At 47.7% G+C, this 27,731-nt stretch overlaps 1 protein-coding gene across 1 annotated transcript in view; it reads right to left on the bottom strand.

Moving 5' to 3' along the window:
* LOC139229054 (ephrin type-B receptor 2) overlaps positions 1 to 27,731 on the bottom strand; it is a 585,159-nt gene that overhangs the window by 493,835 nt on the left and 63,593 nt on the right. Inside the window, exon 3 of the mRNA XM_070860715.1 lies at positions 15,479 to 16,163. Within this exon, the coding sequence (XP_070716816.1) occupies positions 15,479 to 16,163 (685 nt within the window). The remainder of the gene's footprint in view (positions 1 to 15,478; positions 16,164 to 27,731) is intronic.

The raw sequence follows: 27,731 nt of genomic DNA, 5'->3' as shown, positions 1-27,731 counted from the left end.
TCAATGTCTGCACTTGTTGATAAGAGGCTCCCGACGTATGGGAAATGGTCCACGTTGTCCAGGGCCGTGCCATGGATCTTGATGATTGGGGAGCAGTGTTGTGTGGTGGAGACAGGTTGGTGGAGGACCTTTGTCTTACGGATGTTTAGCGTAAGGCCCATGCTTTCGTACGCCTCAGTGAATATGTTGACTATGACTTGGATTTCAGCCTCTATATGTCGCAGACGCAAGCGTCGTCTGCATACTGTCGCTCGACGACAGAGATTGGAGTGGTCTTGGGCCTGGCCTGGAGACGGCAAAGGTTGAACAGGTTCCCACTGGTTCTGTAGTTTAGTTCCACTCCAGTGGGGAGCTTGTTGACTGTGAGGTGGAGCATGGCAGCTAGGAAGATTGAGAAGAGGGTTGGGGCAATGACACAGCCCTGTTTGACCCCGTTCCTGCCGTGGATTGGATCTGTAATCGATCCGGGTGCAAGGATCACGGCCTGCATGTCGTCGTGGAGCAGGCAGAGGATGGTGACGAACTTTTGGGGACATCCGAAACAGAGGAGGACGCTCCACAGACCCTCGCGGTTGACAATGTCAAAGGCCTTTGTAAGGTCGAAGAAGACCTGCATTTTTCCTGTAGCTGTCGCGCTGTAAAAATCACGTTTGTTGTGCCCCGTAGGGGACGAAATCCACCCTGTGACTGCGGGAGGAGCTCCTCAGCTACTGGGAGAAGACGGTTGAGGAGGACTCGAGCAACGACTTTCCCAGTGGCTGATAGCAGGGAGATTCCTCTGTAGTTGCCGCAGTCAGACTTGTCCCCTTTTTTAAAGATGGTCACGATCACTGCATCTCTGAGATCTCCCAGCATGCTCTCCTCCCTCCAGATGAGAGAGATGAGGTCATGTATTCGCGCCAGTAGTGCCTCTCTGCCATACTTCAGTGCCGCAGTGGGGATTCCATCCGCTCCTGTAGCGTTGTTCTTAAGCTGTCTTATGGCTTTTTCTACCGTGCAGGGCTGGGGCTTTACTGAGGTGGTGGCGGGTCGCATGCTGCGGGATGGAGTCGAGAACACTCGAGTCAAAGGCAGAGTCTCGATTGAGGAGATCTTCGAAAGTACATACATTACAGGAACGATGGCAGAGGGTTGAAATGCAATGCAACCCCACCCACCATCTTAACCCCCTGCCCGTACTATTCCCAGTGGATGGGGCAGGGGTTAACAAAGACCGCCACGATTAGGCTCATGGCTCTTCCATGCACATCCCCCAATGCTTGAGTGTCTCACGTGAATCTCAGAGACCAGAACTGGACACAGTGCTCATGGTTCGGTCGAATCAGAGCTCTCCGGCAAAACCAATGAATGAATGTCGGGTAGCCCTGAACCTAAAATGTACAATCTGGGGCACACTGCTCCCCCAGTGTTAAAGACACAATCCATGCCACCTCGTTCCCTCAGTGTTAAAGACACAGTCCATGTCACACTGCACCCTTAGTGTTAAAGACACAATCCATGTCACACTGCACCCTTAGTGTTAAAGACACAGTCCATGTCACACTGCACCCTTAGTGTTAAAGACACAGTCCATGTCACACTGCACCCTCAGTGTTAAAGACACAATCCATGTCACACTGCACCCTCAGTGGAGGCCCCGACTTGCAAGAAACCATCAGCGGCAGGTCAGGGTCATAAAAGGAGCGGCGAGTGGCGGCCATTGGCAGCGTGGCGGCATACCACTACAACGTACAGCGCAAGCTGGTGCAGGAGGACAACAGGAAGAGTGACATCATCAAGATCCAGGTCGGTGATTGGAGCGTGGGCAGGTACAGCGGTGAAATCGGGACGAAGGAGCAGCGAGAGACTGTGGAGGGATGTGATCGGGGCCCAGGGAGGCGTGAGTTCGGGGCCAGGGACCCAGGGGCAGCACGGGCCAGCCCACACTGCGATATGTGTGCGCACTGGGACCCTCCAGCAGAGCTGGTCTCCAGTCATCTTGGTTAACCCTTGCCACTGGACCAAGACCTAGCTCTGTCAAGCCCGTGTGGTGGCTGATGTGCAACGGTCACCACACGTTAAAAAAAATCCACACACAGGCACCTTCCACCCTTGAGGATGCAGTTCGGGTTCTTCATTCGAACCACCTGCGAACTTGTCCTTTTTTTGGCGTGGACGCAAGTTATCCTCGTTTCGAGGGACCACCTATGATGATGATGCACTCTCAGTGTTAAAGTTACAGTCCAGGGCACACTATTCCCTCAGTATTAAAGACACAGTCCATGCCACACTGTTCCCTCAGTGTTAATGGTACAGTCCATGTCACAATGCACCCTCAGTGTTAAAGACACAGTCCGTGTCACATTGTTCCCTCAGTGTTAAAGGTACAAGCTAAATTGTTTGTATAATTTCTTATTTTCACATGTCTTGACATATATTCAGGCTGCTATTGAGTTGTCAGTTTTAAGCTGACTCTCAGCTGTTGCTAGTATTTTAGGCTGTCCTGTAAGTGGATGATGTGTGGAACATTACAGAGTTTTGAGATCTTAGCCCGTGGTATTACTTGTAACTCTCTACGTCGGATCTAGACACTTGTCATTTGGTGAATGGTTGAGACGGTAAGCGCTCTGCAACCTGGGCTGACTGTGTGACACCCTCCCTGATTTATCTTTTAATCAAGTGGATGCCCCCTGATGGAAATGTGCCTGAGCTCACTGGCTGTTGTGGATTTCACTCATCAAGGCTGTCGGGCGCTGTGGGATTGCCCTGTGCGGAGCAAACAGCTGGCTCCACAAAGCCAATTCCTAGCTCAGCGGCGCACAGTACCGCGGCCTTCACACAACAAACAGACTGGAGTGTTTCCCGCAGCATTAGTGGAAATTAGAAAAGATCATTTGCCAAACCCTGCTGTCAGTGAGAGGATTGGGGCAGTGTCTGGGGGAGGAGCGGGGGGAAGGTTCATCGATGCCGATTAGTTCCCTCCTGCATTGCAAAACTGATCGAGCAGTAAGTGGAGAAAGTGGAGAGATTGGGAGGAAATGTGGTTTGAGAGAGACGGCGGACAATGGGCTTTCCTTTGGTTCGACTTGACTTGGTTTATAGGACACAACCCTTTCAGCAGTGAAGCTGTTTACGCATTCGGATTTCAGATCCTTGGAATAAGCCAAGGACGGTGATTTTCTCGGGTGGGCTGGGGCTGCAGGAGTTGCTGGAATCAGTTCGGTATCTGAGCTGCCTTTGTAAAAGAAGGCTTTCGACAAGGTCCCACACAAGAGATTGATGTGCAAAGTTAAAGCACATGGGATTGGGGGTAGTGTGCTGACATGGATTGAGAACTGGTTGTCAGACAGGAAGCAAAGAGTAGGAGTAAATGGAGACTTTTCAGAATGGCAGGCAGTGACTAGTGGGGTACCGCAAGGTTCTGTGCTGGGGCCCAGCTGTTTACACTGTACATTAATGATTTAGACGAGGGGATCAAATGTAGTATCTCCAAATTTGCGGATGACACTAAGTTGGGTGGCAGTGTGAGCTGCGAGGAGGATGCTATGAGGCTGCAGAGTGACTTGGATAGGTTAGGTGAGTGGGCAAATACATGGCAGATGCAGTATAATGTGGATAAATGTGAGGTTATCCACTTTGGTGGTAAAAACAGAGAGACAGACGATTATCTGAATGGTGACAGATTAGGAAAAGGGGAGGTGCAACGAGACCTGGGTGTCATGGTACATCAGTCATTGAAGGTTGGCATGCAGGTGCAGCAGGCGGTTAAGAAAGCAAATGGCATGTTGGCCTTCATAGCGAGGGGATTTGAGTACAGGGGCAGGGAGGTGTTGCTACAGTTGTACAGGGCCTTGGTGAGGCCACACCTGGAGTATTGTGTACAGTTTTGGTCTCCTAACTTGAGGAAGGACATTCTTGCTATTGAGGGAGTACAGCGAAGGTTCACCAGACTGATTCCCGGGATGGTGGGACTGACCTATCAAGAAAGACTGGATCAACTGGGCTTGTATTCACTGGAGTTCAGACGAATGAGAGGGGACCTCATAGAAACGTTTAAAATTCTGATGGGTTCAGACAGGTTAGATGCAGGAAGAATGTTCCCAATGTTGGGGAAGTCCAGAACCAGGGATCACAGTCTAAGGATAAGGGGTAAGCCATTTAGGACCGAGATGAGGAGAAACTTCTTTACCCAGAGAGTGGTGAACCTGTGGAATTCTCTACCACAGAAAGTTGTTGAGGCCAATTCACTAAATATATTCAAAAAGGAGTTCGATGAAGTCCTTACTACTAGGGGGATCAAGGGGTATGGCGAGAAAGCAGGAATGGGGTACTGAAGTTGCATGTTCAGCCATGAACTCATTGAATGGCGGTGCAGGCTAGAAGGGCCAAATGGCCTACTCCTGCACATATTTTCTATGTTTCTATGTTTCTATGGGCCCAAGTTTCCACATGATTTGCGCCTGATTTTTAGGAGCAACTGGTGGAGAACGGACTATCTTAGAAATCGCAATTCTCCACATTTTTTTTTCTGCAGTTCTAGTTAGGTAGAACAGTTCTACTTTGGAACAGAATTTTTTCTTCAAAAGGGGGCGTGTCCGGCCACTGCCGCCTGATTTCAAAGTTTCCACAGTGAAAACGTACTCCAAACTAACTTAGAATGGAGCAAGTGAAGATTTTTGTAGAACTGAAAAAACCTGTTCTACACATTAAAAAATCAGGCGCAGGTTACAAATTAGGCGTCCAGAACGAGGTGGGAGGGAAGGGGCGGGAAGGGAAGTCATTAAATTCTACAATAAATCCTTATTTATACTTCTACAAATATTATACAAATAAATCCAACCTGAATAAACATTTATAAGCAAAGAAAAGATTAAATAAACCATCTTCCTACCTGTGTGAAAGTGCTTCAGGCACGGAGAATGCTGCAGTCAGCCTGAGGCGCCCGTTCTTCCCACGGGGGCGGGGGAGGAGGAGGCGCCCGTTCTTTCCCGCAGCGGGGGGAGGAGGCGCCCGTTCTTCCCGCGGGGGGGGGGGCGGGGGGGAGAGGAGGCGCCCGTTCTTCCTGCGGGGGGGGGGGCGGAGAGGAGGCGCCCGTTCTTCCCGCGGGGGGCGGGGGGGGAAGGAGACAGTGAGAAGGCTGCAAGTGCTGATGTGCTGATGGCAATGTGCTTTTATTAAAAAAAATTTCAAAAATTAAACAGCTACAAAGAACTACAAAAATGGCCGAGCGCCAATGTTTTTTTCACACTGCGCGTGCGCGAACGCTCCAACGCGCACGCGCAGCGTTGCCGGCAGGAAAAAACTAATTTAAATAGTACCCGCCCCCTCCCACTTACAAAATCGGCGCGAGTGTAGGCTCCGCCCCCCTGGGCGCCACGCCAGGCAGGCAAGGAGCTGCAGAACACTCCAGAATCGCGAGTTTTTTTTTAGCTTGGAGGGGCGCCCGTTTTTTATCGTGTGGAAACTCGGGCCCTATGTTTCTAACCAGTCTCCAGCCGGCTTTTAAAAACTGAACCACTGCAAAAATTTTACGGTTCGTTCCAACATTTGTCATGTTCTATCCAGTTGTTTTGTCTTGAAACAACGGTGCTGTGGCAGAGCAGAACTAACAACACAGCGTTGATGCAGGATCTCGTGTATCAATCACTATTAATATTTGTTCAGATCCCTCATGCTGTTGGATTCATGAACTTCCCCAAGCTGGTCCCGAGGTGATCACAGAAAATTACCACACAGGAGGCCATTTGGCCCATCGTGTCTGTGCCAGTCCAAAAACAGCTACCCAGCCTAATCCCACTTTCCAGCTCTCGGTCCGTAGCCCTGTAGGTTACGGCACTTCAGGTGCACATCCAAGTACTTTTTAAATGTGGTGAGGGTTTCTGCCTCTATCACCCTTTCAGGCAGTGAGTTCCAGACCCCCACTGCCTTCTGGGTGAAGAAATGTTTCCTCATTTCCCCTCTGATCCTTCTACCAATTACTTTAAATCTATGCCCCCTGGTTATTGACCCCTCTGCTAAGGAAAATAGGTCCTTCCTATCCAGTCTATCTGGGCCCTTCATAATTTTATACACCTCAATAAGGTCTCCCCTCAGCCTCCTTTGTTCCCAACAAAAAATTAACCCAGCCTATCCAATTTTTCCTCATAGCTAAAATTCTCCAGTCCAGGCAACATCCTCGTAAATCTCCTCTGCACCCTCTCTCGTGCAATCACATCCTTCCTGTAATGTGATGACCAGAACTGCACGCAGTACTCCAGCTGTGGCCTAACTAGTGTTGTATAGAGTTCAAGCATAACCTCCCTGCTCTTGTATTTGATGATGTGATCACTGCTCAGACAAGATGTGATCACAATGAATATCCAGACTAACTCTCAATGGTGGGGAGAGACTCGCTCATTGTCATTTGACAATGTGTGTGTGTGTCTCTCTCCAAAGTATTTCAGTGGGATTTTGATCTGGCTGTCACATTCTTGATCCAAAATCTTACTCCCAACATTTCCCTCCTGTTGGTTACTCTGCTCACGCCACAGGCTCCAATCAAACGAAGGCTGATCTGAATTGGTCACCAAGAATCTGAATTACTTTGTAGCAACACGATGAAGAATTGAGAGCACATCAGGAATCACCACTCCCCATGACCTCGCCACATGACCTGAGCTGGTGCAACTGCCTTTAATGCTCCCCAATCCGTTATTTTTATTTCCTGTAAATTTGAACTCCTGGTAATGTACCAGTGTATGTGAGTGAATGCAGATTGCATGCATTGCGTTTAATCAGCCATCAGATAGATGGGTTTTAAAAGATCATGTGACCCAGTGATGGAACATGACAAACCTACCTTATCGACAAGTCCCATGAAGCTCTTCCTCAGGCAACAGAATGATCTTGGGGTTACACCGTTCCTGGCTGTATTGTAAACTTCAATGTGTACAGATAATTTAAAACACTATTTAATGTCATTCTAATGGGGTTTAGTATAAGCACAGGAGAAGGCTGATTCCCCCACGTTATGTCCCACGAGCTGTGCTGAGGATTGGGTAGGCTCTCTCCTCCTACACGCTGATCCTTGATTTGGTGATTAAATCAGACGAGCTCAAGATCCCAAACAGATCGCAATAATGCTTCTCTTCCAATAACTCTTCCACTGGTATTATTTATTCTCTTGATTTTTTACTCTGTGCCTGGTGTAACACTGGCTACCATGACAACAAAAGCTCTGCTGTTAATTAATTAAATCTTTATTTTTTCTTTGAATGAACAGGGTGGAGCAAGCTTTTAGAACGTGCATTCAGACACTCACGTCTACAGACCCGCTGAGATTACCAGCATTTTCTGTTTTTATTTCAGATTCCAGTATCTGCAGTATTTTGCTTTTGTACTGACGTTTACTTGCTACTTGCAACATTACTGTTCTGCTTTTACTGAGGATTTCACTGAAGCTCCTTGTGGACAAAGGGAAATTAAAGAGATTAAAAGTGACTGGAACATAAGAAAACGAACACACACACACACACACACACACACACACACGGTGCGGGAAGCACTCGGTGAATCTGGCTGTAGAGCAATGTCCAGTTCTGCCACACCACCCTCACGAATGGTATCTCCACGTGCCCCAAAGACCAATACGAAGCAAACAAAAATGTTTCTACAAATTAAAGGCTTATTAAGTACAAGGAGCAGCTAAAGCAAGCGGAGGCAGCTATTAGATCAGATAAAAGGATAATAGAAAAGAGGATTGCAGACAATTGTGGAAGTAATGGGAAAAGCTATTTCCATTACGTTAAGAGTCAGAACTGTCAAAGACTGGATTGCACCATTGTGGGCCACCGAAGGATGCTCAAGGACAGGTTGTGAAGGACTCACTGGGCATGGCGGAAATATTAAATGAGCACTTTGAATCGATCTTCACTCCTGAAGATGATACTCGACGATTAGAATTGAAAGATTTTAATAATAAAACTAGTAAGATTAAAACAGATAAACATATTGTTTCAGATAGAATTAAGAACCTAAAAATAGATTGATTATTTGCCGAGCCAGATGATATCCACCCGAGGGTCCTCAGGGAGATGGGACACATGCTGTGTGCGGCCCTGGCCTGTATTTTAATAGCTCACTGCACTCTGGAATGGTTCCTGTAGACTGGGAGGAGGCTAATGTAGTGCCCATCATTACAGAAAGCTGACAGGCTGGACCTGGGTAATTATAGGCCAATTAGTTTGGCATTAGTAATAAGAAAGATGATTAAGAGAATCATAAGGGATGCAACATATGATTACTTGGACAGAGAGGAACAGATTAGGGATCCCCAACATGGCTTCAACAAAAGGAGGTTGTGTCTTACAAATTTGATTATATTTTTTAAAGAAGTCACCAAGATGGTGGATGAGGGAAGCCTAGTCGACATTTTTTACTTTGACTTCCAAAAAGCTTTTGATGAGGTATCACATAAGAGGCTTCGCTACAAGATTGAAGCCTTTGGTATCACTGGTAATATATTGAGCTGGATTGAGAACTGGCTGGCAAGGGCGCAGGCAAAAAGTAGTTATATATGGATTTGGATCTGTTTGGAGACCGGTGGTGTCCTACAGGGATTGGTGTTGGCACTGTTGCTCTTTACTATATTTATAAGTGATCTGGATGTAGGTGTTGGGTGCACAATGTGCAAATTTGCAGATGAAACCAAGGCCTGTGCAAGTGTTAGGACTGTAGACGATGCTCGACTGCTTCAGAAACAGGCCACTTGGCCCAACCAGTCCATGCCGGCGTTTATGCTCTACTCAAGCCTCCTCCCGTCTTTCCTCAGCTAAATCTATCAGCATAACCCTCTATTCCCTTCGCCCTCATATGCTTGTCTAGCCTCGAAATGCATCGATACTATTCGCTTCAACCACTCCCTGTGGTAACGAGTTTCACATTCTCAGTCACTCTTTGGGTAAAGAATTTTCTTCTGAATTCACTATTGGATTTCTTGGTGACTATCTTATATTGACATTAATTCCCCGCTCCACTCCCACTCTGACCGCTCTGTCCTCGGCCTCCTACACTGTTCCAACGAAGCTCAACGCAAGCTCGAGGAACGGCACCTCATCTTTTGTTTAGGCACTTTACAGCATTCTGGACTCAACATCGAGTTCAACAATTTCAGAGCGTAACCTCGGCCCATCTTTAGCTCCTTTCCCCCCCCCCCCCCCCCGCCGAGTTTATATTTTTCTTTTCTCTCTGTCTCCAATGGCAGCTGATCATTATTCCGCAATTCACACTCTATCCAGACTAACCTTCTAACTCCGGCCATTACCATTTCAAGTCGGACCATCATCCCTTTGTCTCTCTAATCTCTCCTGCCTTCCAACCTATCACAGACCTTCCCTTTTGTTCTTTCCTCCCCTCCCCCTTTCAGTGCTTGTTAAGAATCTGTTCTTTCCGAACACTCTCCAGTTCTGAGGAAGGATCGTCGACCCGAAACATTAACTCTGTTTCTCTCTCCACAGATGCTGCCTGACCCACTGAGATTTCCAGTATTTTCTGTTTTTATTTCAGATTCCAGCAGTATTTTGTTTTTCTGTTATATAGATGGCCTCTAGTTATGCTCTTCCCCACAAGTGGAAACATTCTCTCTGTATCCACTCTATCAAAACCTTTCATAATTTTAAAGACCTCTATTAGGTCACCCCTCAGCCTTTTTTCTTCCAAGAGGAAAGAGAGCCAGCCTGTTCATCCTTCCTGATATGTATACCCTCGCATTTCTGGTATCATCCTTGTAAATCTTCTCTGCACTCTCTCCAGTGCCTCTATATCTGTAATATGGCGACCAGAACTGTACGCAATACTCTTAAGTGTGGTCTAACCAAGGTTCAATACAGGTTTAGCATAACTTCCCTACTTTTCAATTCTATACCTCTAGAAATAAACCCTAGTGCTTGGTTTGCTTCTTATGGCCTGCTAACCTGCGTCGCAACATTTAGTGATTTGTGTATTTGTACTTCGAGATCCCTTTGTTCCTCTGCCCTACCCAGACTCGCACCCTCCCAGTAATAAGTGACCTCCCTATTCTTCCTACCAAATGTAACACTTCACATTTATCTGTGTTGAACTTCATTTGCCAATTATATGCCCACTCTGCAAGTTTATAATGTCCTCCTGTAATTTGTTGCAGCCTCCTCAGTATTGACTGTCATTTTGGTGTCATCCACAAATTTAGAAATTGTGTTTTTGATTCCAAAGTCTAAATCATTAATGTAAATTGTGAACAATGGTGGTCCCATCACTGATCCTTGTGGAACACCACTACCCACCTTCTGCCACTGTGAATAGCTACCCTTTACCCCAACTCTCTGCTTTTTGTCTTGAAGCCAGCTAGCGATCCATTCTGCTACTTGTCCCCTGACTCTGCATTCTCTGACCTTGTTCATCAGTCTATTATGGGGTACCTTATCGAAGGCCTTTTGAAAATCTAGATAAATTACAGAGATCTGGGTGTTCCAGTGCATACATCTCTAAAGGTTCATAAGCAATAGCGTGAAGCGATAGCTTGAGCAAATATGGTGTTGGAGTGCATTCACAGGACAATTGATAATAAGACGAGATATACTACTTTGTCCTTGTACAAGAGCTTGGTCAGGCCTCACTTGGAATAGTGTGTCCAGTTTGGTCTCGTCACAGGGTGGGTGATATTGAGGCTTTGGAAAGGGTGCAGAGGAGGGCCACTAGACTATTTCCCAGTCTAAAGCATTTTGGAGAAGTGTAGACTTAAGGGTGGTCTGATCGAGGCTTACAAGATGATGAAGGGGAATAGATTGTGTTCCAGTTGACAGTTTATTTCGATTAAATAGGTTATGGAGGACCAGGGCTCACCATTTTAAGTTAAATAAGGCCCGATCTAGGTTAGCTGTCAGGAGGTGGTTCTTTTCCCAGACAGTAGTGGACCTCAGGAACAGGTTGCCATCTCAAGCGGTTGATGCAGATTCACTGAATCCCTTCATGCGAGAGCTGGACCTGTTTAAGAACATAAGAAATAGGAGCAGGAGTGGGCCATACGGCCCCTCGAGCCTGCTCCGCCTTTCAATAAGATCATGGCTGATCTGATCATGGGCTCAGCTCCACTTCCCTGCCCGCTCCCCAATCTTCTGGCTGGAGCAGAGATCACCATGTACTGCAGGGAATTCAGGGCCAGGGTGATCTTCTGGACTACTTTTGATCGCCTAGGAGGGTCGGAGAAAAAATTCCCAGATTTTACCCCCCAAACTTGCCCCGGTTTCTACCTGTTTTTTTGCCACTCCCAGGAGATGACATGGTTTTGGGTGGGGTGGAGAGTGTATCACAAGGTATCACGATTGTGTGGGAGAGGCTGGAAGGACCAGAGGGTGTTTTCCTGTCTGCCATTGTTCATATGCAAGTTTCTCAGAATAGTTCAATCAATTATTGGCTTAGCCTATACACAGAACAGGATATAATCAACAGTGAAGATGCAGCTGCATATAATGCCCCATGCTCCTCATCCACCAGGACATAACCAAAAAGGGATAGTCCCAAGAAAGCCCAAGAACATGATGAGAGATCCCTGGGGCATCAGGCACATATAGAACATTGGGTAGAACTTGGTGAATCTCCGAGTTAAGTTCAGTTCCAGAAACACAGTAATGAATCATAGAATTGTAAAATCATACAGCACAGAAGGAGGCCATTTGGCCCATCGAGTCGGCGCCAGTTCTTTCGATGAGCAACCCAGTTAGTCCCACTCCCCAGCTCTTTGCTCACATCCCTCCGTTTTTTTTCTCCTTCAAGCATTTATCCAATTCCCTTGTGAAAGCCACTGTTGAATCTCTTTCCACCATCCTAGCAGGCAGTGCATTCCAAATCCTAACCACTCGTTGCATTAAAAAGATTTTCGCTTGGTCAAACAGGTGGGTTTTAAGAAGCGTCTTAAAGGAGGGTAGGTGGAGAGGTTTAGGGAGGGCATTCCAGAGCTTAGGTCCCAGGCAGCTGAAGGCACGGCCGCCAATGGTGGAGCGATGGAAATCAGGGATGTGCAAGGGGCTGGAATTGGAGGAGGGCAGAGATTTACCCTTTGCAGTAGAGGTCAACCAACTAGTTATGTGGTGTCCTGGCTGGACTGGAGTCACTCAGGCCTATTGGAGTGGCCCAAACTGCGGATACAATTGGGTTATTCCTGGTCTCTACACTTACATGGGCTAAATTGTGAGGACAGGTTGCATAGACTAGGCTAAGCCAAAGGGTGATCTGATCGAGGTGTTTAAAGATGATTAAAGAAATTGATGGGGTAGAGAGAGTGAAACTATTTCCTCTGATGGGGGAGCCCAGACAAAGGGGGCATCACCTTACAATTAGAGCCAGGCCATTCAGGGGAGCTGTCGGGAAGCACTGCAGCCACGAAGCCTTGAAATCGGTGCCAACACACTGAACAGATTTTGGCAGCAATGACAAAAAATAGCAGCCCAGTCTCGGAGAGGGGAGTCAGTGTGGCTGTGCCCATGGCAAATAAGTGCTGAGCATCTGATGCACCCTGGCTGTACGACAGGAATAGACCTGGCTGACATACTCTCAGGGGACCTGATGTATCTGTGCCCAAGCTGTGTGTAGATTGTCAGGGCCAGTCAGGCCCAGTGTATTGAGCAGCACAGTGCTGAGCACCAGCTGACCAAGGCGCCAGGCACTGCACTGTCGGGCATGCCCCTCACTGTACAAGTTTGGAATGCTGAGCATCCGATTAGTGTTCACGACGCGGAGGAGCGGTAACTCTCTCACACAACCAAACATTCACAATATTTACCGTCGCTGTGAAGTGTACAAAACAATTGTGACATCTTTTTATTTTATTCGTACGTGGGATGTAGGCATCGCTGGCAAGGCCGGCATTTATTGCCCATCCCTGATTGAGAAGATGGTGGTGAGCCTCCTTCTTGAACCGCTGCAGTCAAGGTCTGTGCGGTGAAGGTGCTCCCACAGTGCTGACTTTATTCTAGGGGTTTGGTACAACGGAGTGGCTGGCAAGGCCATTTCAGTGGGCAGTTAACAGTCAACCACAATCTCTCTCTCCCCCTCATAGTCTCAATCTCTCCCCATCTCTTCCCCCAGTCTCTCTCCACCCCCAGTCTCTCTCTACCCCCAGTCTCTCTTTGTCTCTCTCTCTCTCTCCCTCCCAGTCCATCTCTCCCCCCACCAGTCCCTCTCTCTCCCTCCCAGTCCATCTCTCCCCCCCCGCAGTCCCTCTCTCTCCCTCCTAGTCCCTCTCTCTCCCTCCCAGTCTCTCTCTCGCACTCCCAGTCACTTTCTCTCCCTCCCAGTCTCTCTCTCATCCCCCAGTCTCTCCCTCCAAGTCTCTCTCTCTCCCTCCAAGTGTCTCTCTCTCCCTCCCAGTCTCTGTCTCTCCCCCAGTCTCTCTCTCTCTCCCCCAGTCTCTCTCTCTTGCCCCTGTCTCTGTCTCTCTCCCCCAGTCTCTCTCTCTCGCCCCTGTCTCTCTCTCGCACTCCCAGTCACTTTCTCTCCCTCCCAGTCTCTCTCTCTCCCTCCAAGTGTCTCTCTCTCCCTCCCAGTCTCTGTCTCTCCCCCAGTCTCTCTCTCTCTCCCCCAGTCTCTATCTCTCTTGCCCCTGTCTCTGTCTCTCTCCCCCAGTCTCTCTCTCTTGCCCCTGTCTCTTTCTCTCTTCCCCAGTCTCTCTCTCCCCCCCAGTCTCTCTCTCTCTTCTCCAGTCTCTCTCTCTCTCCCAGTCTCTCTCTCACCCCAGTCTCTCTCCCTCCCAGTCTCTCTCTCCCCCCAGTCTGCAGTCACATGTACATCAGACCAGGTAAGGGCAGCAGATTTCCTTCCTTAAAGGCCATTAGTGAATTTTAAATCCCCGGCTGCCGTGGTAGGATTTGAACTCACATCACCGGATCATTAGTCCAGTTCAGTGACATATCCACTATGCTACCATTCACATCTTACATAGTCCTACACCCGTAACAGTACAATTACACAGATCTATAATCCCAAACATAACTAAAATTTTTTTAAAATATGGGCTGCTTTTGAAGGTCGCAGACACTTAGGGGCCGAAATTGCCCCGCGCCCCGAATGGGACGGTAACCTTCCGGGGCCGGGAGTTTTAGCGCCCGCCGCAGAATTGCCCTTACCGCCCCTGAAAGAAAGCTGAGGCAATCTCCCGCGCTCCACTTCCTTTGGGGGCGGGAACCGGGAATTAAAGGGGCGGGCCACTGCGCACTCTGCAAGGCTTCTAATGGCCTCCACTGGGTCATCAGGGCAGCGTGAGACCGGGCCAGCACGATGGCGGGCCGGATCACGGCATGGCCGCCATGGTCGAGCTGACCCGCGAGTCGGCTGACAAAAAAAGATGGAGGCCCGGGGCGTTGGCGCCCTCCTGTTTAATCAATGCCCTCGAGAGCGGATGGGGGTTGCGAAGCTGGCATTGAGGGGTCACCGTGCACGGCGATGACATCATCGCCGGTTACGCGGTGGCCTGGGGCGGTAACCGCGGGGAGCGGCGATGTCATGTCAGCACCTCCACAAACGTCCGGACAATTACTCGGGAGGCCCCCCTCCCCTGGGGGAAAACTGTCTTGTGCCCCATTAGCACCCCCGCCTCCGCCCCTCCCCCGCTACCACCCCTGTGCCTCCCCCCCCGACCCCCGCACCCCCACCACCAGTATCAAAGTATTAGCATTAATTCTTAGGGACTAGAGAATAACCCAGCACTGAGCTGCAATTTAACTGCACCTAGACAAAACTGTGCACTTCACCAACACATAATCGGTGACAACGCTGGCCAAGGAGCAAACTCTGATCTCGTTGCCTTTTTGAAGTCATTGCTTGAAAGTCAAAGCTGCTTCTTAGTCCCTTCCTGTGAGCCTGCGCTCCAAGTAGGCGATAACTGACGACAAGGTCAGACAAGTCAAAGGATTACCGGCAGTCGCATAAATGAGCAGTTGGAAACAGCGATTGGATTGTAGCAAACCCGAGGTCTGCTCTCTAACTGGTGACTCACACATTGCAAAACACTTCAAGAACCAATCATCCACACCCAGCTGCCGAGTGTCAAAGTCCAAGTAAATGTGTTCAGAACAATCATAATGAAAGATCAGAAAAAGTGGAAATAATAGCTTGAGCGGCTTGGAAATAAATGCCGACATGAAGCCACAATTATTAAAACGTGTATTGCGGTTAAAGTCAGCAAACTGTGTCCCGGTGTAAATAACAGAAACATTATTGTGTCTCTGAGCCTCCCTGATGTGCTTAGAACTGTTACATTAAATGATTCCACATTTGCATCTTATTATTTGAAGTACGTCATTTCTATTTCTAAGTTAAGTTAAATGTTCAGTCCTAGTGGGGGTCGAGAACTTAGTAAATGTTAAACATCTGAAAAAAGCAAGTGGTGCAGAGGAACTCGAGCCAAAGCCCTTCTGATAATTCCATGTAACTAAGATCACTTTGCATTGAGGAACCAATGGATGTATCTGTGAACCAATGGGGCTCTTACCTTGGCACACAGTGCCATTGTCCACGGACTCATAGCCAGCTTTGCACATGCAGCGGCCAATCGGGACCATCCACTCGCCATCTCCGTTGCAGTACAGTTTGATGGGCACATCCACCTCCTCGGCATTGGGGACGCAGCTCCCTCGAGCCACCACCAGCGACGTGCTCTCTGCTCCCGACAGTGTTTGCTGGAAAATCGCCCCATTCCGGATCACCCGCGGGCACTTGCGGTAGAAGACCCGGACCGCGATCAGGGACATGCATCCGCCGTAATCCTGAAACGCCAGGTAAAAGCCATTCTTGGACACGGGCCCAAAACTGCGGACTTCCGTGTTTATCTTCATCACCCTCCCTCCCAGATCCACCTGGGAAAAGCTTTCATCTGCTGCTATGGTGTCCACTTTCACCCAGGGGTTCTCCATCCAGTACGGGGTTATCTTTGTGGCTGAGTCTGTTTCGGATTCATAGTAGTAGAGATTGAAGGTCTCCTTACAGGAGCCGGGGACATTGGGGATGCTGCTACAGTCCCGCACAGAAAACTTCATCTCCACGTGGATCCGCTGAGCTCCCTTGCGTTTGATGAATCTGGTGCGCAGCCAGTTATTCTGACTGGCTTCAAACACGTTGCAGACCTGGTACGTCCTTATGGTGTTCATCGTCTCATCGTACCCACTGACCTCCTCCCACTGCAACACAAAGCGCAAAGTGGTGATTTAGCAAACGGTAAGAATCACAGACACAATTAACTGAAGTTCAATATAATCTGATGGCATGATGATCATTTTAGAACAAATTGGGCGCGAAATTCGTCTTGGCCAGGGGGCATTAAACGGACGTTATGGGATCGGCCGCCTGCTCTACGCAACGCATGATACTCAGTTATATTGGTGTCACCGGGCAGCCGACCCAATACCGCCCACTCTCTGCCACCGCCCGGGAATCTTTTCCACCCCTATTGTGTTAAGTAACTCTTGCTTCAAACCGCAAACCAGACGGCATCCAGACAATTGCCAAATCAGTGGTGGCTCAGTGGGCAGCACACTCAGAAGGTCGTGGGTTCAAGTCCCACTCCAGGGACTTGAGCATATAAATCTGGGCTGACACTCCAGTGCAGTGCTGAGGGAGTGTTGCACTGTCGGAGGTGTCATCTTTTAGATGAGACGTTAAACCGAGGCCCCTTCTGCCCCCTCAGGTGGACGTAAAAGATCCCATGGCACTATTTTGAAGGAAGAGCAGGGGAGTTCCCACCGGTGTCCTGGCCAATATTTATCCCTCAAACAACATGACAAAAAAATGATTATCTGGTCATTATCACATTGCTGTTTGTGGGAGCTTGCTGTGCGCAAATTGGCTGTCGCGTTTCCCACATTACAATAGTGACTGCACTTCAAAAGTACTTCATTGGCTGTAAAGTGCTTTGAGACATCTGGTGGTTGTGAAAGGTGCTATATAAATGCAGGCCCTTTTCCTGCAACCGGGACCTCCTTTGCCAAGCGGTCCTGGCCTATCACAAAGTGATGAGATATCTTCATCACCAGCAAGACAACGATGAATATAACAAAATGTCCAGCCATGGTCAACTCGCTCAGCAAAGCTCGCAAAATTTGAGATCACACAGATTATGGATCGTTGATAGGTTGAACTCTGGAGAAAAGATATGTTAGAATAACAATGAGCAGAAACCCAGGAAGATGAAAAATATTTTGCTCTGAAACCTCTCCTGAGCCTGGATGGCTGTCACCGTGATTCCCATTTCAAGGACACTGTTGAAAGTAATGAACATTTTAATGAGATTTCATTTGGACGAGGAGAGTGAGGGATGCAGTACAATCACACCCACACTGATTCAATTTAGAATTACATAATTAGTCCCTGTAAATAACTGCTGTCTTATTGATCACTGAATTATGTCCCATCTAGAAGGATCTACAAACATGAATGAGTGTTTAAATTCAGATCTTTACACTTCATAGGCTGAGTGCACACAACCTTTCTAAAGGAGGAGGAAACTGCACTGGCCTCGTCCTCCTCTCCCCCCCACACGCCACACTCCCCTCACACACTCACACACACACACACACACACACACAATCACAGTCACAGTTACACACACACACACACACACAATCACAGTCACACACACACACACACACACAATCACAGTCACACACACACACACAATCACAGTCACACACACACACAATCACAGTCACACACACACACACAATCAGTCACACACACACACACACAATCACAGTCACACACACACACAATCAGTCACACACACACAATCACAGTCACACACACACACACAATCAGTCACACACACACACACACACAATCACAGTCACACACACACACACAATCAGTCACACACACACACAATCACAGTCACACACACACACAATCAGTCACACACACACACACACACACAATCACACACACACACACACAATCACAGTCACACACACACACACACACACAATCACAGTCACACACACACACAATCAGTCACACACACACACACAATCACAGTCACACAGTCAAACACACACACACAATCACAGTCTCACTCACACACACACACAATCACAGTCACATAAGCAACACACACACACAGACACAGTCACTCACACACACAATCTTAGTCACACACACACACACACAGACACACACACAATCACAGTCACACAGTCAAACACACACACACACACACACAGTATCACACACACATACACACACACAGTCACACACACACACAATCACAATCAAACACACGCATAATCACAGTCACACGCACACACAACCACAGTCACACACACACACACACGCACAGGCACACACAGACACACAGATGAAGAAACAGGGGTCCATGTCCGGCTGTGATTCTGGCCAATCACATTTATGGGGCCGATGATGACAGCGTAAGGCTTCAGAATGTCCTCGCACGTTCCGTGTTTCCATACGCATGCACGAAAACCCGGAACCTGTGATCCGTCAAGTTTCTCCTGGATAGATTGTTGGCCTGCGCCCCAAGAACACTTTCTATTGCCCAGCAAATGCTCACAAAACCCATACACCTGCTAAGGCCTGCTCTTTATCAGCGTAAGGGTTAAAATAAATATTAAATAAAAACATCTTAACTGATCAAAACAGACAGAAACATTTAAAATTAGTTCATGTAAATTTTGAGCTGGAATAAAATGTTTTTATTATTTATCAAAAAATTAAATTTTTATTTTAAATGCTTAATCGACGGGATTTTTAATTCATTTTGAACATGGAAATATTTATTTTTTATGGGAATTGTGTTTTATTTGGGGATTTCTCACAAGATTATTGGGATTTTGTCGTAGATGGTATCCCCCGTGAGCTTATGAGGAATCCTCCTTTCTAATTGGTTGGGCTGGTCCATGTGATCCCAGGGACGCTTCCGAACCTCCTGCGCACTCTGCTGGCCGGCCCTCTGACGGCCTCCACTGTGCCCCCGGGGCGGCGTGATGCCGAGGCCACAGCCCGGCATGGCAAAACAGAGTGCCGGGCTGCACGCTGGCGGCGTGGACCACACACCACAGCAAGAGGTCGGGCCGACTGGTGAGTCGGCAAGGTGGCGGCACGGGGTGCTCCCGACCTCCCCTTTAACCTCCGCCCCGGGAGCGGAGGTTGGCCCGGGTCGCCACCTGCGGCGCTAAGGGGTCACTGCGCACAGCGATGACCTCATCGGCGGTTGCGCGACGGCCCGGGGCACTAGCGTGGCAGCGCGTTACCGTGGCAGCGCGTTACCGTGGCAGCGACTCCACTAACTCCCGCGCAATTTCGCGAGAGGCGGTAGTGCCCACCCTCCCGGGGCAAAAACTGTTCTGTGTCCCATTAGCGCCCCCCGAAGGCGTTAACAGGCAGCGTAAAAAGGGTCAATTTTGACCCCAAGGTGCTTTCGGGCCTTTTTTTTTGATCAGAGGCATATTGTTCTGGTACACCTCCGACCGCAAATTCAGGGCCGTTCCCTTGGACAATCTCACAGAGCAATATTACAAAGGCCAAATACCAATGCAATGATCGAATAGTATCAAAGATTTGAAATCGAACCACTCCTGAACTTTAACCTGTCAATGTTTTAATCATGCAATAGAGAGGATGTCGGCAGTGAGACCCCAGAATCTGCGTTCTATAACCTGCGATGGTGTGAAAAGCTTCTCCCTATCTGCATCCTGAATATCTTTTTACTCTCCTTCAAATATCATGCTAATAAAGAAAGACTTGCATTTCACCAGCTCAGGTCGTCCCAAAGCGCCTTACGGCCAATGAAATACATTTGGAGTGTAGTCATGGCTGTAATGTCGGAATGCACAATTTGCGCACAGCAAGCTCCCACAAACAACTATGTGATAGTGACCAGACAATCTGTTTGAGTGATGGCTGAGGGATAAATATTGGCCCCAGGACACCGGGGATAACTTCCCTGCCCTTCTTTGAAGTAGTGCCATGGGATCTTTTACATCCAGTTGAGAGGGCAGACAAGGCCTCGGTTTAACGTCTCATCCAAAAGACAGTGCAGCACTCCCTCAGCACAGCACTGGAGTATCAGTCTGCATTGTGTTCAAGTTGCTGGAGTGGGACTTGAACCCACAACCTCTGACTCAGGCGCACTTGCCACAACCAACGAAGGCCATGAACAGGATCCTTAAACAAATTGATTTTTCTAAAACTTCCAACCCTCTAATTTTTCATGTATTGTTCAAATACTTTTGTTATTGGAGAATTCATTTGTGTCTTAATTGTTTCATTCAGCTCCTTCTGCACTTCCACCCTCCCACTCCCAATGTAGAACCACAACTGCTGATGTGCCCCCAGTCCCGTGTCCACGCACTCACTAACCAGATGCCAGCAGGTGTGTCAGAGCTGTCTGGATTCATTTACCCTCTGATTTGTTTCCATAACTCTGTCTGATGGCTCCATTGACGTCAGGAATGCTCTGAGATGTGAAAAATACAGCTAGGTCCTGTCGGTTTAGATATAGAATTACATAGAAATTACAGAAGAGAAGCAGGCCATTTGGCCCAACTGGTCTATTCCGGTGTTTATGCTCCACACGAGCCTCTTCCTAACTTACTTCTTCTCCCCCAACAGCACAACCTTCTATTCCTTTCTCCCTCATTTAATTATCGAGCTTTCCCTTAAATACATCTACACTCTTCACCTCAACTACTCAATATAGTGTTAAATGGTGTGTTCACTTACTTTCCTGTTGTTGCTTTTACATTGGATGCTTTTGTGGTTTGGGTTCAGGGAGTCTGATATCCGTTTGCTGATTCCCCATAATTTACAACACTGCGCCAAAATGTAAGTCTGTGACTCTGCCATTGGATTAGAGGAGCTGGTTTTAGTGGTGTGAACACGGGCAGTCGAGCTCCACATGGTCCTCCCTCACCTAAACTCCACAACATGCAGCTGAGCGCCCTGTGAGAAATTTTGCACCGTTCGGCAAATTCAGTGTGCTGGTACCGGCGGCACTGAGGAGTATCGCCCGGGAGCACCGCGCCGGTGTGCAACTTCCCTGGTATCGACACGGAAGCAAAATTTGGTTTGCGCTGATCCCGTAGCGCCCCCTAGTGACCCCGCCAGAGAAAGCTGACATGCATGGCTGTCCCGGGGCACTACGGGAAGGAATGACCGCGTGAGGTAAGTGCGAGTGATATATTTATTGTTGCGATTTAACTTTAAATTTGGGGTGAGTAATGTATCGGGAATGGTTTTTTTTGGTTCCAATTATTTTTTTTGCAGGGAGGCCGCTCTTTGGGCGTTCCAAAGCCGGCTCTTTAGCGCGGGATCTTCAGTTGCTCTCCCGGCCGAGCGCCCTAAGAGAGGTGTGGAACGCTTCCCTTAGCGCACCGCCCCACACTCAGGGCGCAACAAATGAAAATTGTTGTTCCGACATTAGCGCCTTAGGGATCCTCCAACCAAATTTCTAGCCCCAAAACATAAACCATCTGAACCCTAAAATAGCCTTGTGGAGATGTCTTCTACACATCACAGACCCAGGTGTCAGCCAAAAGACTGCCCTAAATGGAGGAAAAGCATCTGGGAGGGCACTGAGCACCTCGAGTCTCATCGCCAAGAGCACGCAGAAAGCAAACGCAGGCAGCGGAAGGAGCGTGCGGCAAACCAGACTCCCCACCCTTTCCTTCAACCACTGTCTGTCCCACCTGTAACAGAGACTGTAATTCCCATATTGTACTGCTCAGTCACCTGAGAACTCACTTTTGGAGTGGAAGCAAGACTTCGAGGGACTGCCTATGATGATGATGACATCACAGACATTTAAACCAAGTGTGAATCAGAGTGTGGATTCGAGATCATTCTGAGCTTGGTGGAGGCTGAAATAACTGCAGACAAGGGAAGTGTTAAACCAGCCAAGATTCTGGCCAACACGGAACTGAGTTTCTGAATGGGCATTCCTGACACAGAGCCGCGGGGAGCTTATATTGGGAAAGCACAGACTCGCATCCCACCGCTACCCTCCCATTCATTTCAGTGAGGAATGTCCCCGCAATATTCTGAGAAACCTACTGCAGACAACCCGTCCTTGTGTGTGTAGTTCCTCAGAACCATGAATGTCATTTGTCCAAATAGTACTGTGGTTTGATCTGAAAAGGAGTGCAGGCTACAATTGTTCCTGGGTCGAGTTGTTCAAGCGGAAGAGCATTATTTGTGTTTGGTTTTTGTATTTCGCGGAAAATCCCCAATTTGAGGATATTCCAAGAAAAAATTAGTTTGAGAGACGGAGAGAGCATTTTGCTCATTTAATGACACTTCAGATGAATGAATTTTAAACTGTTTCTTGTACTGTATATGAGATAGTCTCTTTTATTTCTATATGTTAGTTAAGTGTAATAAGTGTGTTTTTAAAATGCTTTGAGTGTGTTAAATGTGGTTAGTGAATGATTTACTGGCTGTCGCAAACTAGCTGTGAAGGAGCTTTCTTGTTTTGCAGCAATTGTTTTATAAGAACATAAGAAATAGGAGCAGGAGTAGGCTATACTGTCCATCCAGCCTGCTCTGCCATTTAATAAGATCATGGCTGATCTTCCACTTTCCCACCCGATCCCCATATCCAGAGTCAAAAACTCAATCTCAGCCTTGAATGTATCCAATCACTGAGCATCCACACCCCTCTGGGGTAGAGAATTCCAAAGGTTCACCACCCTCTCCCTCTAAGTGAAAAAATTCCTTCTCATCTCAGTGTCCGACCCATAATCCTAGTTCTAGACTCTCCAGCCAGGTGAAACAGCCTCTTAGCATCTACGTTGTCAAGCCCTCTCAGAATCTTATGTTTCATTAAGATCACCTCTCAGAGAGTATAGGCCCAGTCTACTCAATCTGTCCTCATAGGACAACTCGCTCATCCCAGGGGTTAATCTAGTGAACCTTCATTGCACCACCTCGAAGACATGTATGTCCTTTCTCAGATAAGGAGATCAAGGCTGTGTACAGTACATAAGAACATAAGAAATAGGAACAGGAATAGGCCATATGGCCCCTCGAGCCTGCTCCGCCATTCAATAAGATCATGGCTGATCTGATCATGGACTCAGCTCCACTTCCCTGCCCACTCCCCATAGCCCCTTCTCCCCTTATCGTTTAAGAAACTGTCTATTTCTGTCTTGAATTTATTCAATGTCCCAGCTTCCACAGTTATCTGAGGCAGCGAATTCCACAGATTTACAACCCTCAGAGAAGAAATTTCTCCTCATCTCAGTTTTAAATGGACGGCCCCTTATTCTAAGATCGTGCCCTCCAGTTCTAGTCTCCCCATCAGTGGAAACATCCTCTCTGGATCCACCTTGTCAAGCCCCTCATAATCTTATACATTTCGATAAGATCACCTCTCATTCTTCTGAATTCCAATGAGTAGAGGCCCAACCTACTCAACCCTCTCATCTCTGGAATGAACCTGCTCTGAACTGCCTCCAAAGCAAATATATCCTTTTGTAAATATGGAAACCAGTATTCCAGGTGTAGCCTCACCAATATCCTGTATAGCTGTAGCAAGATTTCCCTGCTTTTATACTCCTTCCCCTTTGCAGGCCAAGATTCCATTGGGCTTCCTGATCACTTGCTGTACCTGCATACTATCCTTTTGTGTTTCATGCACAATACCCCCAGTTCCCACTGTACTGCAACACTTTGCAATCTTTCTCCATTTAAACAATAACTTGCTCTTTGATTTTTTCTGCCAAAGTGCATGACCTCACACTTTCCAATATGATACTCCATCTGCCAAATTTTTGCCCACTCAGTTAGCCTGTCTATGTTCTTTTGCAGATTTTTTGTGTCCTCCTCACACATTGCTTTTCCTCCCATCTTTGTATCATCAGCAAACTTGGCTACATTACACTCAGTCCCTTCTTCTAAGTCTTTAATATAGATTGTAAATATTTGGGGGCCCAGCACTGATCCCAGCGACACACCACTTGTTACTAGTTGCCAAGAATGAACCATTTATCCCGACTCTCTGTTTTCTGTTAGTTAGCCAATTCTTTATCCATGCTAATATATTACCCCCAACCCCATGAACTTTTATCTTGTGCAGTAACCTTTTATGTGGCATCTTGTCAAATGACTTCTGGAAGTCCAAATACACCACATCCACTGGTTCCCCTTTATCCACCCTGTTTGTTACATCCTCAAAGACTTCCATCAAATTTGTCAAACATGACTTCCCCTTCATAAATCCATGCTGACTCTGCCTGACCGAATTTTGCTTTGCCAAATATCCTGCTACTGCTTCTTTAATAATGGACTCCAACATTTTCCCAACCACAGATGTTAGGCTAACTGGTCTATAGTTTCCTGTTTTTTGTCTGCCTCCTTTTTTAAATATGGGCGTTACATTTGCAGTTTTCCAGGTGTCGTCTCACTAAAGCTATGTACAATTGCAGTAAGACTTCCTTACTCTTATACTCTAACCTTCTGGCAATAAAGACCAACTTGCCATTTGCCTTCCTAATTGCTTGCTGTACCTACATGCTAGGGCCGGCTTGCACAAGGACTGTCTTGCTCAGCAAGCACTAAGAGTCAACATGTGAATTTGGGACTGAAGTCATATTTCGGCCAGACCAAGCTGCATTTTTCTATTTTTCTGCCGCTAGTTGTCAGTTGAGCTCAAGGTGGAAGTAGGCAGACTTTGTTATGGTCTTTATGACTGACACATTGACCGAGAAGGGGAACAGGATCAGAGACAATGGTACAGAGTTTGTGGTGGGGGCTGAAGACAATGGCTTTGGTATTCCCAATGGAATTACTGGAGGTAATTTTGTCTCATTCAAGATTGGATTTCAAACAAGCAGCGGGAAGAATCACAGACAATGGTGGTGTCAGGAGAGAGGTGGTGGTGAATTAGAGTTGGGTGTTGTTAGCATGTAGGTGCTGCTCCCATGTCTATGACTGGCGTCACCAAGTGAAGAGGGCCAGGGATAGGTCCTTGCCGGACTCCAGAAGTAATAGGAAGATAAGCCATTGCTGGAGATACTCTGGCTACGATTGGATTGGTAAGAGTAAAACCAAGTGAGGCCACTCCCAACGAGCTGGACAATGGAGCAGAGGCGTTAGAGGAGGATGATGTGGTCAAAGGCTGGAGAGAGATCAAAGAGGAATAAAGTGCAGGGGTCACACAGGATGCCATTTGTGATGTTTATTCAGGCCATTTCATTACTGTGGCGGTGGTGGAAACCTGATTGGAGCGCTTCCAACGTGGAGTTGTGGGGAAGGTGGGCACCGATTTGGAGGTGACAACATGCTCAAGTACTTTGGAGAGGAACGGGAGGTTGGAAATTTGACAGGTAGTTTGCAAGGACAGAGGGTTGGGGGTGGGTTGTTGTGAGGAGTGGGTGATGACAGTACCTGAGGAAAGGGAACGGTTTACAATGTCAGCTAACATGGGGGACAGGAAGGTGGCCGACAGTTTAGTGGGAATGGGGTTCAGGGAGCAGGGGGTGGGTCTCATGGACAAGATGAACTCAGGCAGAAACTAGAGAAAGACAGGGGCTCAGGGCTCGATGAGGGGTGCGCCTGAGGAGAAGTTTGTCTTGGTGGGCAAGGTGAAGGAATAATTGAGCAGATCGACAGCTGCCGGAATAAGCACTGGGCTACTGTACGATATTCACAGAGACTGCGGGTCCAGCACTCCCTCAGCACTGCTTGGAGGGATCGCTTCCAATTACGTGCTCAAGTCCTGGGGCAGGGCTTTAGCTCAGCACCTTCTGGCCCAGAGTGCAGGGCGCAAATACCGAGCTCTCCATCCTTCCTCTGCTGCTCATCCCTCAATGATATCACTCAGCAACTTCCATGTCCGAATGTACAGAATAGGATTTGAACTTGCAATCTCAGGATTGTCTGATTAGCACCAGAACCACGACACAAATGCATGCCGATTGAGGCAATTTATATTTTACTGCACTCTGGTCCAACTGTTAGGCTCAGTTATCTGAATAACAGAGATTTCAGATCTTAGCGACAGTCTGCTGACAAACAATGCTGTCTGTTCATACTAACGCATTTTAGAAACTAGTAGACAGATACAAATAGCAATCAAAAAGGCTAATGGAATGATGGCCTTTACCTCAAGAGGGCTGGAATACAAAGGGGTTGAAGTTATGTTACAGTTGTATAAAGCTCTGGTTAGACCCCATCTGGAGGATTGCCTTCAGTTCTGGGCAGCGCACCCCAGGAAGGATATACAGGCCTTGCAGGGGATACAGCACAGATTCAGCAGAATAATACCTGGGCTAAAAGGCTAAAAGGAGACATTGTGCAGACTAGGCTTGTATTTCCTGGAGTATAGGAGAGAGATGGATGATCTAATCGAGGTTAAAAGGAGTTGATAGGGTAGAGCGAGAGAACCTGCTTCCTCTCATGGGGAATCCGTAAAAAGAGAGACCAATTTTAAAATTAGCTAGGCCATTCAGAAGTGAAACCAGGAAGTACTTTTCCACGCAACGAAATCGGGGAAATCTGGAACTCAGTCCCCAATGGCTGTGGATGCTGGGGTCAACTGAAATTTTCAACACTGAGAACGATAGATTATAAGGATGTCAAGGGATGTAGAGCAAAGACTAAGTAGAGTTGTGGTACAGATCAGCCATGATCTGATTAAAGCTCGTGGGATTGGGGATAATATATTAGCATGCATTGAGGATTGGCTAACGGACAGAAAGCAGAGAGTAGGAATAAACGGGTCATTTTATGGTTGGCAGGTTGTAACTAGTGGGGTACCACAAGGATCGGTGCTTGGGCCCCAGCTATTCACAATCTGTATCAATGATTTAGATGAAGGGACTGAGTGTAATGTATCGGAGTTTGCTGACGATACTAAACTCGGTGGGATAATAAACTGTGAGTAGGATGCAGAGAGGGGGTACTGACTGGCTAAGTGAGTGTGTAAGCAAGTCGCAGCTTGAATGTAATGTGGAGAAATGCAAAGTTTTCCACTTTGCTGGAAAAATGGAAAAGCTGAATATTTTTTTTAAGTGATAGATTGGGAAACATTGGTATTCAGGAGGACCTGGGTGTCCTTGTACACGAATCACAGAAAGTTAACAAACAGGTACAGCAAGCAATTAAGAAAGCAACAGGTATAAGAACAGAAAATGCTGGCAATACTCAACAGGCCAGGCAGCATCTGTGGCAAGAGAAATTGAGTTAACGTTTCAGGATAATGACCTTCTGTCAGAACTGAAAAACGTTAGAGATATAAGTGTAACAGTTTTTAAGCAAGTGCAGAGGCAGGAAGAGGGGGGAGGGGAGGAAAGAATAAAAGGGAAGGTCTGTGATGAGGTGGAAGGCAGGAGAGATTAGAGAGACAAAAGGGATGATGGTGTGAAGCAAATGGTATGTTTGCCTTTATTACCAATGTTTTGGAGTAGAAGAGTAAAGGAGGTGGAAATTGCCCCTCCCTTTAAGGCCTGTTACCACTGGAAATCAGCGGCCACGCTGCGGAGTGCAAGGGCCGCCGATTTTTCGTGTAATGGCCATCGTTATCAAAATTCCACTCCTGTGATATCCCGGCGGTGACCCGCTCCCCCCGCCCCGCCACTGCTCCGCTGCTGCCGATCTGTCCTAAGTGTGTCATAAGAGCGCGCACTGCCGATGTTCCCCCCTCCCCCCGATGGCGCTATTTCGGCAAAAGCTGCTTTTTTCTGCCGGTGCAGTGAGGCTGTAGTCCTTGTAAAATGGCGGCGCGGCCCCCATTAAAGGAG

Source organism: Pristiophorus japonicus, chromosome 18 (genome assembly GCF_044704955.1).
Source record: "Pristiophorus japonicus isolate sPriJap1 chromosome 18, sPriJap1.hap1, whole genome shotgun sequence".
Taxonomy (NCBI): Eukaryota; Metazoa; Chordata; class Chondrichthyes; family Pristiophoridae; genus Pristiophorus; species Pristiophorus japonicus.
This window is presented reverse-complemented; position numbering and strand designations above follow the sequence as displayed.